Source organism: Scyliorhinus torazame, chromosome 15, assembly GCF_047496885.1.
Source record: "Scyliorhinus torazame isolate Kashiwa2021f chromosome 15, sScyTor2.1, whole genome shotgun sequence".
NCBI classification, from domain to species: Eukaryota; Metazoa; Chordata; class Chondrichthyes; order Carcharhiniformes; family Scyliorhinidae; genus Scyliorhinus; species Scyliorhinus torazame.
The window spans coordinates 157,769,859-157,786,382 of NC_092721.1; the positions used below are offsets into that span (position 1 = coordinate 157,769,859).

General features: G+C 48.1%; 1 protein-coding gene across 1 annotated transcript in view; it reads right to left on the reverse strand.

The window, feature by feature from the left end:
• Window positions 1-13,672: 13,672 nt before the first annotated feature.
• Window positions 13,673-16,524, reverse strand: part of LOC140391934 (NEDD4-binding protein 2-like 1) — a 31,528-nt gene continuing 28,676 nt past the window's right edge. Inside the window, exon 5 of the mRNA XM_072476995.1 lies at window positions 13,673-15,249. Within this exon, the coding sequence (XP_072333096.1) occupies window positions 15,156-15,249 (94 nt within the window). The 3' untranslated portion in view covers window positions 13,673-15,155. The remainder of the gene's footprint in view (window positions 15,250-16,524) is intronic.

Genomic DNA, 16,524 nt, shown 5'->3' on the forward strand with positions numbered 1-16,524 from the left:
CCCGGTAACTCAAACTAATCTAATCTCTCCAGTCTCGGAAAACCCTCTTCAATGAAGAGATCACCAAATCTCTCAATCCCTGCCCGCTGCCACCTCCTAAAGCCCCTGTCCAGCCCTCCCGGAACAAAATGGTGGTTATCACTATCGGTGACCACACCGACACCCCCTCCAGTCTCATATGCTGCCCCCACACCCTCAGGGCTGCCACCACCACTGGGCTTGGGGAGTACCGAGCCGGCGAGAATGGCAGAGGTGCCGTTAACAAAGCCTCCAAACTCGTACCCTTACACGATGCCGCCTCCACTCGCTCCCACACCGCCCCTCCCCCACTACCCACTTCTGAACCACCGATATATTCACACCCAGTAATAATTAATAAAATTTGGAAGGGCCAAGCCCCCCACCGCACGCCCCGGTTCCAGAAGGATCTTCTTCACCCTCGGGGCCTTACCAGCCCATACAAAACCCGAGATCACCGCGTTCATCTTCCAGAAAAATGCCTTAGGGATAAAAATTGGGAGACATTGAAACACAATAGCAATCTCGGAGGACTGTCAACTTCACAGTCTGTACCCTTCCCACCAATGACAGCGGGAGCACGTCCCACCTGCGGAAGTCCCCTTTCATTTGCTCAACCGCCCTGCCCAAAATTAACTTATGAAGCTGACCCCAGTCCCTTGTCACCTGAATCCCCAGGTACCTAAAACTCCTTCCCACCACTTTAATTGGTAACTCCCTCAGTCTCCTCTCCTGCCCCCGTGCCTGGATCGCGAACACCTCACCCTTACCTATGTTTAATTTGTAGCCCGAGAACCGACCAAATTCCTCCAATATCTCCATGATCCCAGCCACCCCCCCCCCCACTAAACCAGGTCTGTTATGTAAAGTAGCAAGTCGTCCGCGTAGAGTGAAACCCTATGCTCCAGCCCCCTTCTCACTATCCCCGCCAGGCATTTGATGACCTAAACGCCATTGCCAAGAACTCTATGGCCAGGGCAAACAGTAGTGGGGAGAGTGGACACCCCTGTAATTGTCCTGTGCTGGGCAACATCCGAAAATGCGATTTACTTTGCAAACTTCAGATAGTTCTGATTGTCTTACAGCAATGGTGATCCAGAAATTTAAACCTAATCTAACAGACCCCCCCCCCCCCCCTCCCTCCCCACACACACACCTGACACCCACAGGGGCCTCCCCCCCAGTCCTGGGGACTCTTTCTTCCCCCCCCCTCCGCATGTCTATCCTGTCCCCCATTGAGACGCCCCCACCTCCACGGGGACACCCAACCTCCATGGGATTCCCCCTTGCAGAACTGCACCCACCCCTTGACTGCCCCGCCACGGGGCACTTCTTCCCTCAACAGATACCCCCTCACCACAAAACCCTGCACAGGACTCTTCCCCTCCCAATGTGGTCTCACTGCCACTCCCAACTTGCGACTCCTCCCTTCTCCAAAGCTTATCTCACAACTCTTATACCCACCCCAACAAAGCCCAACCCTATCACTACTCACCCCGCCAAGGCCCAACTCAACCCCCACAACTTTTTTTTTTGATAAACATTTTATTGAGGTATATTGTGGTTTTACAGCGACAACAAAATAAACAATATGATGTGTTGGGTGTTCTGGATCACATAAGGTCACCAATACCTGAAGTAGTGCAACACTATTTTATTAAAAGGTTAACTATTTAAACATACTTGAACTGTGGGTAAATACGATACCAGCTTTAACTAAAGACCTTTGCCTTGTCCCAACCAGTTGATGCACTCAGCACATGGTGAATGTCTGTTGCAGGCTGTGAGCTCTGTGCTCCTAGCTAGCTGCTACTCGAATGAGCGGGAACTCTGATGTCCCCTGTCTTTATAATGTGTGTGCTCTCACTGGTGATTGGCTGCAGTGTTGTGTATGTTGATTGGTCCCACTGTGTGTCCATCAGTGTGTGTCTGCACCATGATATACTGGTGTATGTTATGACATCCCCCCCTTTTATATAAAAAAATGTGCATGTGTGACAATAAATAGTGTGTGGTGAATGTTCCTGACTATGTGCGTGCGAAATATTTACAGGACTATGTACATAAAACTAAGCTATTTACATGGGAAGGTGCCTGGTGCAGAAAAAAACAGTGTGTCACACAAATAACGAGATGAACACTATATACAAACCACTTGAACGATTAAACGGAAGAACAGAACAGACCAGAGAGTCCATTAGTGCAAAGTTCTCAAATTAAGTCTCTGAGGTGGGCAACAAATTCTGGTTGACCGCCTCAAGGGTGGGTCAGGAGCCACCAGCTGAGGAGCGGGCTGGACTGCGTCAGAGTGAGGATGATGCAGAGTAACCGGAATCTCTGCATAGTCCAGGTCAGGGACAACAGGAGGGCGTGGCACTGGCGGAGGATCACGTAGCGAGTGCGGAACGAGATGAAGGGCACGCCGATTACGGCACAGAATGGAACCATCCGGTAGATGAACCAGGAACGAGCAGGGAGCCACCTGCCGAAGAACCACAGCAGTTGCAGACCAGCCACCATCCGGAAGATGGATGCGGATGTTGTCATCTGGAGCCAGAGCAGGGAGATCAGCTGAACGGGAGTCATGAGCCGCCTTGTGCTGTGCACGAGACAGCTGCATTCGTTGAAGGACCGGAGCGTGGTTCAGGTCTGGGATGTGAATGGACGGCACCGTCGTCCTCAGGGTGCGACCCATGAGCAGCTGGGCTGGCGACAGGCCAGTGGACAGTGGGGCCGAGCGATAGGCCAGCAGGGCGAGGTAGAAGTCGGATCCCGCATCGGCAGCCTTGCAGAGGAGCCGTTTGATTATGTGGACGCCCTTCTCCGCTTTGCCATCGGATTGGGGACACAGGGGACTGGATGTCACATGCACAAAGTTGTACCTCCTGGCAAAGTTGGATCATTCCTGGCTTGCGAAGCAGGGGCCAGTGTCCGACATCACAGTGAGTGGGATGCCGTGACGAGCAAAGGTGTCCTTACAGGCACGGATGACTGCAGACGATGTGATGTTGTGCAAACGTAACACCTCCGGGTAGTTTGAAAAATAGTCTACGATCAGAACATAGTCCCTGCCCAGCGCGTGGAACAGGTCGATGCCGACCTTGGACCAAGGGAACGTGACCAACTCATGGGGTTGTAGGGTCTCACGTGGTTGGGCCGGCTGGAACCGCTGACAGGTGGGGCAGTTGAGCACTGTGTTGGCGATGTCGTCATTGATGCCGGGCCAGTACACTGCCTCGCGGGCCCGTCAGCGGCACTTCTCCACGCCAAGATGGCCCTCGTGTAGCTGTTCCAAGACGAGCTGGCGCATGCTGTGCGGGATAACAATGCGGTCCAGCTTCAGGAGGACACCATCGACTACCGCCAGATCGTCTCTGATGTTGTAGAACTGCGGGTATTGGCCCTTGAGCCACCCGCCTGTTAGGTGGCGCATGACACACTGTAGCAGGGGGTCAGCCGCAGTCTCGCGTTGAATTTAGACAAGGCGTTCATCCGTGGCCGTTAGATTGGAGGCCACGAAGGCCACATGGGCATCAACCTGGCAGACGAATCCCGCTGGGTCACACGGGGTGTTGACTGCCCTGGACAGAGCGTCGGCTATGATCAGGTCTTTGCCCGGGGTGTATACGAGCTGAAAGTCGTATCGCGGAGTTTTAGCAGAATGCGTTCAAGTCTTTTTGTATTATATTGACCAGCGGGCGATGGTCGGTCTCGACGGTGAATTGGGGAAGGCCGTACACATAATCATGAAATTTGACGACACCGGTCAACAGGCCCAGGCACTCCTTTTCTATCTGCATGTAGCGCTGTTCCGTGGGGGTCATGGCGTGTGGCGCATATGCAACGGGGGCCCATGGTGAGGCCTCATCGCGTTGCAGGAGCACTGCCCCAATGCCAGATTGGCTGGCATCGGTCAAATTTGTGTCTCTTTCGCTGGATCAAAAAAGGCCAATACCGGGGCCGTGGTAAGTTTGGTTTTAAGTTCTGTCCATTTGCTCTCATGGGCAGGAAGCCATTGGAAGTCTGTCGTCTTCCTGACCAAGTTCCTGAGAGCTGTGGTATGAGAGGCGAGGTTAGGGATGAACTTCCCTAGGAAGTTGACCATGCCCAGAAATCGGAGGACCGCCTTCTTGTCCTCTGGCTTTTTCATGGCTGTGATGGCAGCCACCTTGTCCGCATCCGGCCGCACACCCAACTGGGAGATGTGGTCCCCTAGGAACTTGAGTTCCGTCTGGCCGAAGGAGCATTTGGCTCTGTTGAGGCGTAGGCCCTGCTCCCGTATGTGTTTGAACACGCGCTGGAGGCGACTGATATGCTCCTGCAGGGTGGTGGACCAAATGATTATGTCATCAACATAGACGCGAACACCTTCAATACCTTCCATCATTTGTTCCATGATCCTGTGGAACACTTCTGACGCCGATATGATCCCAAACGGCATCCTGTTGTAACAATATCAGGTCTCGATGGCGGTCGCTGGGGTGAGTTGCTTTACTTTGAGGAGCTGCTGACGTAGGGGGTCCGACTGAACACCGAAAACGATCTGGTCGCGTATCATGGAGTCAGAGGTGGGCCCGTAGCTGCAAGATTGCGCAAGGATGCGGAGGTGTATTAGAAAGGATTGGAAAGGTTCGTCCTTGCCCTGCAAACGCTGCTGGAACACGTAGCGTTCAAAACTTTCATTCACCTCTACGCTGCAGTGAGTGTCAAATTTGAGGAGAACCGTCTTGAACTTCGTCTTGTCTTCGTCATCTGCGAAGGTGAGAGAGTTGAAAATGTGGATGGCATGGTCCCCGGCCGTGGAGAGGAGAAGAGCAATCATTCTGGTGTCCGAGGCGCCCTCCCTGTTCGTGGCTTCGAGGTAGAGCTGGAAGCGCTGTTTGAAAATCTTCCAGTTGGCCCCGAGTTTGCCGGCGATGCGGAGCGGCGGCAGCGGGCTGATGTTGTCCATGTTACAGGATGACGGAATGCTGGCGGAAGACAGATCACTTGCAGGTCGGTCTAAGAAGTGCTAGTATGCAACCACACCTGGTATCATGATGTGTTGGGTGTTCTGGGTCACATACAGGTCACCAACACTTGAAGTAGTGCAACACTATTTTATTAAAAGGTTAACTATTTAAACATACTTGAACTGTGGGTAAATACGATAACAGCTTTAACTAAAGACCTTTGCCTTGTCCCAACCAATTGATGCACTCAGCACATGGTGAATGTCTGTGTTGCAGGCTGTGAGCTCTGTGCTCCTAGCTAGCTGCTACTCGAATGAGCGGGAACTCTGATGTCCCCTGTCTTTATAGTGCGTGTGCTCTCACTGGTGATTGGCTATGGTGTTGTGTATGTTGATTGGTCCCACTGTGTGTCCATCAGTGTGTGTCTGCACCATGATATACTGGTGTATATATATGAATCTATAAACATAGTGCCAAAGTCGTCTTCCTCCCTTACAGGTCCCACCTTTATTAACCCCCTACTATAAGCTAAACTACCCCCCCCCCCCCCCCCCCCCACCCTTCAGCTGACGATTACATTTCCACAAAGAAGTCGACGAACGGTTGCCATCTCCGGGCGAACCCTAACAGTGACCCTCTCAAGGCGAACTTGATTTTCTCCAAACAGAGAAAGCTAGCCATGTCCGATAGCGAGGTCTCCAACTTCGGGGGCTTTAAGTCCCTCCAAGTTAATAATATCTGTCTCCGGACTACCAGGGAAGCAAAGGCCAGAACGTCTTTCTCCTCCTGGATTGCCGGATCTTCCGACACCCCGAAAATTGCCACCTCTGGACTCGGTGCCACCCTTGCTTTTCACACTGTGGACATGACATCTGCAAACCCCAGCCAGAATCCCCTAAGCTTTGGATATGTCCAGAACATGTGGACATGGTTCGCTGGCCCTCCTGCACATTTTGCACACCTGTCTTCCACACCAAAGAACCTGCTCTTCCGGGCCACTGTCATGTGAGCCCGGTGAACGACCTTGAATTGTATCAGGCTGAGCCTGGCACATGTTGTGAACCCATCTACTCAACGCGTCCACCCATAGATCATCCTCTATCTCTCTTCCCAGCTCCTCCTCCCACTTGTGCTTCAGCTCCTCGGTCTGCATCTCCTCTGATCCCATAAGTTCCTTGTAAATGTCAGAGACCCTCCCTTCTCCCACCCACCCTCTGTAAACCACCCTGTCCTGTATCCCCCTTGGTGGTAGGAGCGGGAAGGTTGAAACCTGATTGCGTAGGAAGTCCCGCACCTGCAGGTACCTGAAGTCATTTCCCCTCGCCAATCCAAATTTCTCCTCCAGCTTCCTCAGGTTAGGAAAGCTCCCCTCTATAAACATATTCTCCATCCTCACAATCCCTGCACCCTGCCATCTCCAAAACTTCCTTCCCGGGGCAAACCGGTGATTATTACAAATTAGAGACCAGACCGATGCTGCTCCCACATGCTTCCTCCATTCCCCCCAGACTCTCAGGACCGCCACCACCACGGGGCTGGTGGAGTACCGTGCTGACAGGAACGGCAGAGGGGCCGTTATCAACGCCCCAAAGCTGGTGCCCTTGCATGAAGCCGCCTCTACACGCTCCCACACCGACCCCTCCCCCACCACCCACTTCCTGATCATGGCTATATTCGCCACCCAATAGTAGTTACTGAAGTTTGGTAGCGCCAGCCCGCCCTCTCCCCGGCTCCGCTCAAGCATCCCCCTCCTTACCCGTGGGGTCTTCCCACCCACACAAAGCCAGTGATCACTTTGTTGACCCGTTTAAAAAAGGACCGTGGGATAAAGATGGGGAGACACTGGAACACAAACAGGAATCTCGGGAGGACCGTCATCTTCAATGCCTGCACCCACCCGACTAGTGACAGTGTCCCACCTCCGAAAATCGTCCTTCATTTGGTCGACGAGTCGGGCCAGATTTAGCTTGTGCAGCCGTTCCCATTCCCATGCCACTTGGATGCCGAGGTATCGAAAGCTTCCCCCTACCACTCTAAGCGGCAGCTCCCCCAGTCGCCTCTCCTGCCCCCTTGCCTGGACCGTAAAAATCTCACTTTTCCCCATATTTAGTTCATACCCCGAAAACTGGCCAAATTCCCCCAGAATCCTCATGATTTCTTCCATGCTACCTGCTGGGTTTGACATATACAGGAGTAGGTCATCTGCTTTGTGCTCCCCCCCCCCCCGCCCCCCACCCACCCCCCCGGACCAGCCCCCTCCAGCCCCTTGAGGCTCTCAGTGCAATTGTCAGCGGCTCTATGGCTAATGCGAACAACAGTGGGGAGATGCAGCCTAAAATAGTCCAATGTTGTCCTATTCGTCCGTAAACTCACCACAGGAGCCTGATACAGCAACCTGACCCAGTCAACAAAGCCCCGCCCAAATCCAAACCGTCCCTGTATCTGCCACAGATTTTCCCACTCTACTCGATCAAAGGCCTTCTCTGTGTCCATTGCGACCACTACCTCCACCTCCCTACTTTCCGGGGGCATCATGATCACGTTTAACAGCCTTCATACATTGGCGGAGTCTGCACGTTCTCCACGTGTCTGCGTGGATTTCCTCTGGGTGTACCGGTTTCCCCCCACAGTCCAAAGATGTGCAGATTAGATCAAGTTCGCCTTCTGAGGATCACTATCGGGGTTCGCCTGGAGGTGGCAACCATTCATCGACTTCTTCGCGGGGAACTAATCGTCAGCGGATGGGAGGGGGGTAGAATAGTGTAGAGTAGGGGGGGAAGAATAGGCGGGTCTATTTGCGAGAGAGGAACTATTATTTGCACTGTGTTTTTGTAATTGATATTTTCACACTAATGTATATTATTACTGTTTACAATGCCAAATATACCTCAATAAAATTGTTTGTTAAAAAAAAGAAGCTGTGCAGATTAGGTAGATTGGCTATGCTAAATTGCCCTTAGTGTCCAAAAAGGTTAGGTTGGGTTACGAGGATAGGGTGGAGGTGTGTGCTTGGGTGGGGTGTTCTTTCCAAGGACCGGGGCAGACTTGTTGGGCTGAATGGCCTCCTGCTGCAATGAAAATTCTATGAAATTCTCGGAGAGGTTAGATGGGTCAAAACCAGTTCTAACTCCTGATCCACTCTACCCGCTCACCCACCCATCTGCCACCCTTCCCCCAATCCTCTCTGCAGCTTGAGTGGCGGTGGGACCTTTAAACTCTCTAATTACTGGTAAAAAGGGAGCAAGCCTGGCTTCCCTGAATGATGCTGCACTACAACAGAGGACTCCCAGTCTTTTTTCAGGAAATTTCTGAAGAGGCCTGGTTCAGAAGTCTGGCTGAGAAAACCAGAGCTCCAGGGCAATGTACGAGATAGGTGCAGAATGGTAATCTGAGGGTGATGGCCTCTCCTTGGAAGACTCAGTGCTGTGGTCCTCTGCACAGATGCTGCCTGACCCGCTGAGTATAGAATTATAGAATCTCTACAGTGTAGAAGGAGGCCATTCGGCCCATTGAATCTGCACGGCCCTTGCTCCGTTAGAGCAGTGTTTTTCAAACATTTTTTCCGGGGACCCATTTTTACCAACTGGCCAACCTTCGGGACCCACGCCGACCGACATTCACGGCCCACGCCGGCCGACCTTCGCGACCCACGCCGGCCGACCTTCGCGACCCACGCCGGCCGACCTTCGTGACCCACCATTTTCCCTTACCTTGTTTGCTGCTGACAAAATGGAAGAATCACAATCGCGGCCAAAGCACGTGATGGCGATGTTCGGGGGCCGTGACCTGCTCTCTGCCTCCCTCAGACAGGAAGATTACATAGAATTTTTTTTTTAATCTTCTGCGTCTCCGGGTGCACAAATTTGCGGTCTTCAGCCGCAGCAGCCGGCTTATATATTCAATTTTTATTTATTGTTTGTAAATTGTAACAATGTTGTTGCACAGCACATTTAATCAAAGCGACCAAAGCCCATGACAGGAACTGATGTCCGAGGGGGGCTATTTGCTAGAGCGGTTGGGGAGTGTTTAAACTAATGTGGCAGGGGGATGGGAACCGATGCAGGAAGTCGGAAGGTAGTAAAACAGGGACAGAAACAACAGGCAGTAAGGGGGAAAGTGTAAGGCAGAGAAGCCACAATCAAAAATCAAAAAGGGCGACAGTACAAGGTACAGTGACTGAGGGGAGCTCAGTGAATAGGCCCAGTAATACTAAAAGGAATAAAACGGGAAGTAAAAACATAAATGAAAAGCGACGCGGCAGGTTGTTACATGAAGATATGGGTTCAACGACAAGGAAAATTAGGAGAAAAGTTAAGAGGAAATATAACGTAGGAGAGGTTACTGATCAAGGTGTTAAGATTCAAAATAGAGGTATAAAAGCCAACATAAGTGTACTTTACCTGAATGCTCGTAGTATTTGGAATAAGGTAAATGAGTTGATGCCGCAAATCATCGTGAATGACTATGATTTAGTGGCCATTACTGAAACATGGTTAAGGGATGGTCACAACTGTGAGTTAAATATCCAAGGGTATCAAACTATTCGGAAGGACAGAGTGGATGGTGAGGGAGGTGGTGTAGCTCTGTTATTTAAGGATGACATCTGGGCAATAGTAAGGGATGACATCGGTGCTATGGAGGATAAGGCTGAATCCATTTGGGTGGAAATCAGGAATAGTAAGGCGAAAAAGTCACTGATTGGAGTAGTCTATAGGCCACCAAATAGTAACATTATGGTGGGGCAGGCAATAAACAAAGAAATAACTGATGCATGTAGAAATAGTACAGCAGTTATCGTGGGGGATTTTAATCTACATGTCGATTGGTTTAACCAGGTCGGTCAAGGCAGCCTTGAGGAGGAGTTTATAGAATGTATCCACGATAGTTTCCTCGAACAGTATGTAATGGAACCTAAGAGGGAACAAATGGTCCTAGATCTGGTCCTGTGTAATGAGACAGGATTTATTAATGATCTCATAGTTAGGGATCCTCTCGGAAGGAGCGATCACAATATGGTGTAATTTAAAATACAGATGGAGGGTGAGAAGGTAAAATCAAACACTAGTGTTTTGTGCTTAAACAAAGGAGATTACAATGGGATGAGAGAAGAACTAGCTAAGGTAGACTGGGAGCAAAGACTTTATGGTGAAACAGTTGAGGAACAGTGGAGAACCTTCCAAGCGATTTTTCACAGTGCTCAGCAAAGGTTTATACCAACAAAAAGGAAGGACGGTAGAAAGAGGGAAAATCGACTGTGGATATCGAAGGAATTAAGGGAGAGTATCAAATTGAAGGAAAAAGCATACAAAGTGCCAAAGATTAGTGGGAGGCTAGAGGACTGGAAAATATTTAGGGGGCAACAGAAAGCTACTAAAAAAGCTATAAAGAAGAATAAGATAGATCATGAGAGTAAACTTGCTCAGAATATAAAAACAGATAGTAAAAATTTCTACAAATATATAAAACAAAAAAGAGTGGCTAAGGTAAATATTGGTCCTTTAGAGGATGAGAAGAGAGATTTAATAATGGGAGATGAGGAAATGGGAAATGGCTGAGGAACTGAACAGGTTTTTTGGTCGGTCTTCACAGTGGAAGACACAAATAACATGCCAGTGACTGATGGAAATGAGGCTGTGACAGGTGAGGACCTTGAGATGATTGTTATCACCAAGGAGGTAGTGATGGGCAAGCTAATGGGGCTAAAGGTACACAAGTCTCCTGGCCCTGATGGAATGCATCTCAGAGTGCTAAAAGAGATGACTAGGGAAATTGCAAATGCACTAGTGATAATTTACCAAAATTCACTAGACCCTGGGGTGGCCCTGGCGGATTGGAAATTAGCAAACGTGACACCATTGTTTAAAAAAGGAGGAAGGCAGAAAGCGGGTAATTATAGGCCAGTTAGCTTAACTTTGGTAGTAGGGAAGATGCTGGAATCTATCATCAAGGAAGAAATAGCGAGGCATCTGGATGGAAATTGTCCCATTGGGCAGATGCAGCATGGGTTCATAAAGGGCAGGTCGTGCCTAACTAATTTAGTGGAAATGTTTGAGGACATTACCAGGACGGTAGATAACGGGGAGCCAATGGATGTGATATATCTGGATTTCCAGAAAACTTTTGACAAGATGCCACACAAAAGGTTGCTGCATAAGATAAAGATGCGTGGCATTAAGGGTAAAGTTGTAGCATGGATAGAGGATTGGTTAATTAATAGAAAGCAAAGAGTGGGGATTAATGGGTGTTTCTCTGGTTAGCAATCAGTAGCTAGTGGTGTCCCTCAGGGATCAGTGTTGGGCCCACAATTGTTCATGATTTACATAGGTGATTTGGAGTTGGGGACCAAGTGCAATGTGTCAAAGTTTGCAGACGACACTAAGATGAGTGGTAAAGCAAAAAGTGCAGAGGATACCGGAAGTCTGCAGAGGGATTTCGATAGGTTAAGTGAATGGGCTAGGATTTGGCAGATGGAATACAATGTTGACAAATGTGAGGTTATCCATTTTGGTAGGAATAACAGCAAAAGGGATTATTATTTAAATGATAAAATATTAAAACATGCTGCTGTGCAGAGAGACCTGGGTGTGCTAGTGCATGAGGCGCAAAAAGTTGGTTTACAGGTGATTAAGAAAGCAAATGGAGTTTTGTCCTTCATTGCTAGAGGGATGGAGTTTACGACTAGGGAGTTTATGCTGCAATTGTATAAGGTGTTAGTGAGGCCACACCTGGAGTATTGTGTTCAGGTTTGGTCTCCTTAGCTGAGAAAAGACGTATGGCGCTGGAGGGTGTGCAGAGGAGATTCACTAGGTTAATCCCAGAGCTGAAGGGGTTGGATTACGGGGAGAGGTTGAGTAGACTGGGACTGTACTCATGGAATTTAGAAGGATCCGGGGGGGATCTTATAGAAACATATAAAATTATGAAGGGAATAGATAGGATAGATGCAGGCAGGTTGTTTACACTGGCGGGTGAAAGCGGAACCAGGGGGGCATAACCTCAAAATAAGGGGAAGTAGATTTGGGACTGAGCTTAGGAGGAACTTCTTCACTCAAGGGGTTGTGAATCTATGGAATTCCTTGCCCAGTGAAGCAATTGAGGCTCCTTCATTAAATGTTTTTAAGATAAAGATAGATAGTTTTTTGAAGAATAAAGGGATTAAGGGCCGGAAAGTGGAGCTGAGTCCACAAAAGATCAGCCATGATCTCATTGAATAGCGGAGCAGGCTCAAGGGGCCAGATGGCCTACTCCTGCTCCTAGTTCTTATGTTCTTATGACATCGGCAGACTCTTCAGATTCTTGCTGCTCCTTCTCTTCCTTTTTCTTTTTTAATCTTCTGCGTCTCCGGTTGCGTAAATTTACGGTCTTCAGCCGCAGCAGCCGGCTTTTATATTCAATTTTTATTTATTTTTTGTAAATTGTAACAATGTTGTTGCACGGCACATTTAATCAAAGAGACCAAAGCCCATGTCATTGGCAGACTCTGCAGATTCTTTCTGTTCCTTCTCTTCCTTTTTCTCTTCAGCAGCAACAGGGGCAGCGGTGGAAACAACTGCTGCAGCAGCTAGGGCACGATGACCAGCACCAACATCAGACTATTGATGTCAATATTAGTCAATGCCTTGGCAAGCAGACTAGACCAGAAAGGCTCAATGGTCACACCAGCTGTTTTAATCAGGGCATTGAGTTTGTCTTCGGTTACGGTGACCTCGTCGTCGTGCAGGGTGAGCACGCTGTAGATACAGGCGAGTTCCCGGGTGGAGAACATGCCGCTGGATCTCTGCGGGTTGGTCCGATGGTGCTAGTCGCCGGGGGGGGGGGGGGGGGGGGGGGAAACTCGGCCTTAGCTTCGTTCAGAAGAACCGAGCACTTCCGAACCGGGCAACGTGAGCAGCAGCCGGCTTTTAACTATGCCGGCTGCGAGCTGCCTTTTTACCATATAAAAAAAATGTGGCCGCACTGCGCATGCGTGCCCGCTCATCGGTGCGCATGCGCAAAACTCTGCGCATGCACACCAATGAGCGGGCACACACACGCAGTGCGGCCACATTTTTTTAATATGGTAAAAAGGCCGCTCACAGCCAGCATAGTTAAAAGCCGGTTGCTTCGGCTGTGGTGCGCGAATTTGCGCAATCAGGAGCGGCGCGACGGACGGCTCCGTGACCCACCCGCGGGTTGTGCCCCCGACTTTGAAGATCACTGCGTTAGAGAACCCTACCGAGGCCCAATCACCCACTCCTAGCCTCGTAACCCCAGCTAACTTTTTGGGCAATTTAGCATGGCCTAACTTGCACATCTTTGGACTGTGGGAGGAATCCGGAGAACCTGGAGGAAACCCACGTATCCATGGGGAGAAAGTGCAAACTCCACACAGTCACCCGAGGTCAGAATCGAACCTGGGACCCTGGCGCTGTGAGGCAACAGTCTTAATCTCTGTCCCATCATGGCGCCCAGAGTACATTCAGCATTTTCTGTTTTTATTTATAATTTCTAACATCTGGAGTATTCTGCTTTACATCGGATTTGAAGTGGGTTTCCAAAGAGCTCTTTGCCAGTCTGGTGTGATATTAGCATTAACTTCAACCTGGAGGTGCGCATCTTCACATTTGCACAGATGTATCTCGACACTGTACCCAATTCTCTTTAAAATGAAGTTGATCATGCAAACGTGGATAACCTTGTGCTTAAGAATCCAATGAAACATGTGAAAAGCAACAAAATAGTTTAATCTTCCAATGTTTGGTCCCAATCTATTCACATATTATAAAACGTATCTACAAAAGTGGTTAGAAAATACAAATACAAAAAATAATGAAATGAATCAAACCTGGAAATGAAAAGTTGACGCCAATAAAAGTAACCATGAAATGGTTGGTTGGTCATATATTTAAAAAACTAAACTAATGTCTTTAGGGTAGGAAAGCTGACATCTTTAATCTATGTGGTGCTGATGTAAATTCTAGTCAAACACTAACAGGGTTAACTTTAACTGTCTTCTGGCCTAGTAATCCACTCAGCTGTATTAAACTGCTACAATGAATAACAAACACAGCAGTTTAAGATGACTCAGCACTACCTTCTCTGGGGTACTAAAGATAGGGTCATGGACAGGCAGTAAGTTCCTACATCCTGAGAATGGATGGATAATAATTGCAAACTGCAAATTTTGGGTCTGAACTCCTCGGAGTGGCAATCAGAGTTAGTCTGCCGCTCCATTCCGAGTTTCTTACCCGAAATCCCAACTTTCCAACTCGGGCCGGGCGACATCCGGGCAGTGCACTCTGTATCCAGGGCCTAGGATTGAGTGTAGAAGGATCGGGGCTCACCCGGGGTGGGTCGGACCTCGGGAGAGTTGTTGGATTGGGCCTCGTGGGATGGTGTCAGTTTGGGCCTTGGTCGGGAGTCAGGTTGGGCCTCGGGGGATGAAGAGTCCCTGTGAGGGTGGGGGGAAATCACATGGGTTGGGAGTTCCTGTTTGAGTGTGTAATCCCTTGACGGTGGGGGCAGGCCCTTGGGGGTTTAATGTGGGTCTGCACAACAGTTACCCAGAAGTTAGAAGTGGTTTTAATTCTTCTAACATTTTCTGGTTAACTATTGATGTAACCTAATGAGGACAATCCGAAGTTTGCGATTTGAATTACACATCTACAATTAGGAGTAAAAATTGCTATATGGATTCCACAATTTAAACTTCTTCTAAAATACAATTAACAGACAAAGCAATTGAAAAATAAATGCATTTTACCATTGCAAAACGTTGTAATGATATAAATGCTGGAAAATACCTGCAGGAAAATTTGCATCACAGTGGTTTGTTACAATAACTTCTGGTTCATCAATTGTGATCATCTTAAAACGTTTATCAAATTGTACTCAGCAAAAATTGCTAAGGAATAAAATCTGTTTGTCACATTTGTCACTTTTACATTGTGATTAAAGCCCTGAAGAGGTCAATGTTCTGCTTTCTTTTCTGAAATGTCCTTACCTCAAATTGAAAATAAAATCTTCAAAACCAGTTTGTTTAAATTTGTTTAAAATGGGAGTTTGCTGGATCTATCTATCTTGGCAGGTAGTTGAGGATTTGAGCAACGAGCATTAAAGTCTCCATGTGCTTAGTTTGTACAGACTCTTCCCGGTATGGCTTCTGTTCCTCTTCCAAAGAGCAACTTTGTTATTTCAGTCTGCCTTTTAGGCACGCAGCACTTTGGCAACAGTCATATTCCTCTCATATCGTTCCTTCATTTGTTCAATCTTTTTTCTCGGGACACCATGAGTATTTCTTCTGTGTACATTCACAAAAAAAATGTATAAAATTATACAGGCCACTACAAACACTGTTAAAGAGTACTTCCTGATAAGAAAACAAAGGTAGTTATATTTGTAATGGTAAACATTCTTCATAAGGTACAGTTTTAAGTGAGTTTAGTTTAATGTTTCTATGGAAGGAAGGGTACAACCTACAGTTAGATTCATCCCGGGCAACGGTGTTTGTATGTGTGGGTGAAAGGGGAAAACCAGGGAATTACAGGTAGGTTAGCCTAACATCTGTGGTGGGTAAATTGTTGGAATCTAATCAGAGATGGGGTAACTGGACACCTTATAATATTTTGACCAATCAGGGAGAGCCAGCATGGCTTCGTGAAGGGAAGGTCATGCCTGACTAATCTTATTGAATTTTTTTGATGAGGTGACTAAGATAGTGGATGTGGTTTGATAATGTCCCACACAGGAGACTGTTAACTAAGGTGGAAGCCCATGGAGATTAGGGCAAATTATTGAGATGGTTAGGAAATTGGTTGAGTGGCAGCCAGCAATTTGCAGGAGATGACTAGTGGTGTACCACAGGGACATGTGTTGGGGTCTCAATTATTCACATTATTCATTGATGACTTGGATGATGGCGTAGAAAGTCATATATCCAAATTTGCTGATGATACAAAGTTAGTGGCATTGTAGACAGTCTAGATGATAGCATAAAACTGCAAGGAGATATTGACAGACTCGGTGAATGGGCAATATTGTGGCAGATGGAATTCAACGTAAGCAAGTGTGAAGATATATATTTTGGACCACAAAAGGATAGGGCAGAGTACTTTCCAAATGGAAAGAGGTTAGGTAAGTGGGTGTCCAAAGAGACTTGGAGGTTCAGATGCTTAGATAATTAAAATGTCAGGAACAAGTGCAGAAAATAATCAGAAAGACTAATGGAAGGCTCACCTTTATACCTAGAGGATTGGAGTATAAAGACTTGAGGTTATGCTGCAGCTGTACAAAACCCTGCTTAAATCCCACTTGGGAGTACTGTGAGCAGTTCTGGGCACCACACCTGAGGAAGGATATTTTGGTCTTGGAGGAAGTGCAACGTAGGTTTCCAAAAATGATACCTGGACTACAGGGGTTAAGTTACGAGGAGAGATTACTCAAATTAGACCCATTTTCTCTAGAAATTAGAAGATTATGGAGTGATCTGATCGAGGTATTCAAGATATTAACAGGGAAAGACCGGGTAGATAAAGATTTCCACTAGTTGGAGATTCTAAAACTAGGAGGCACAGTT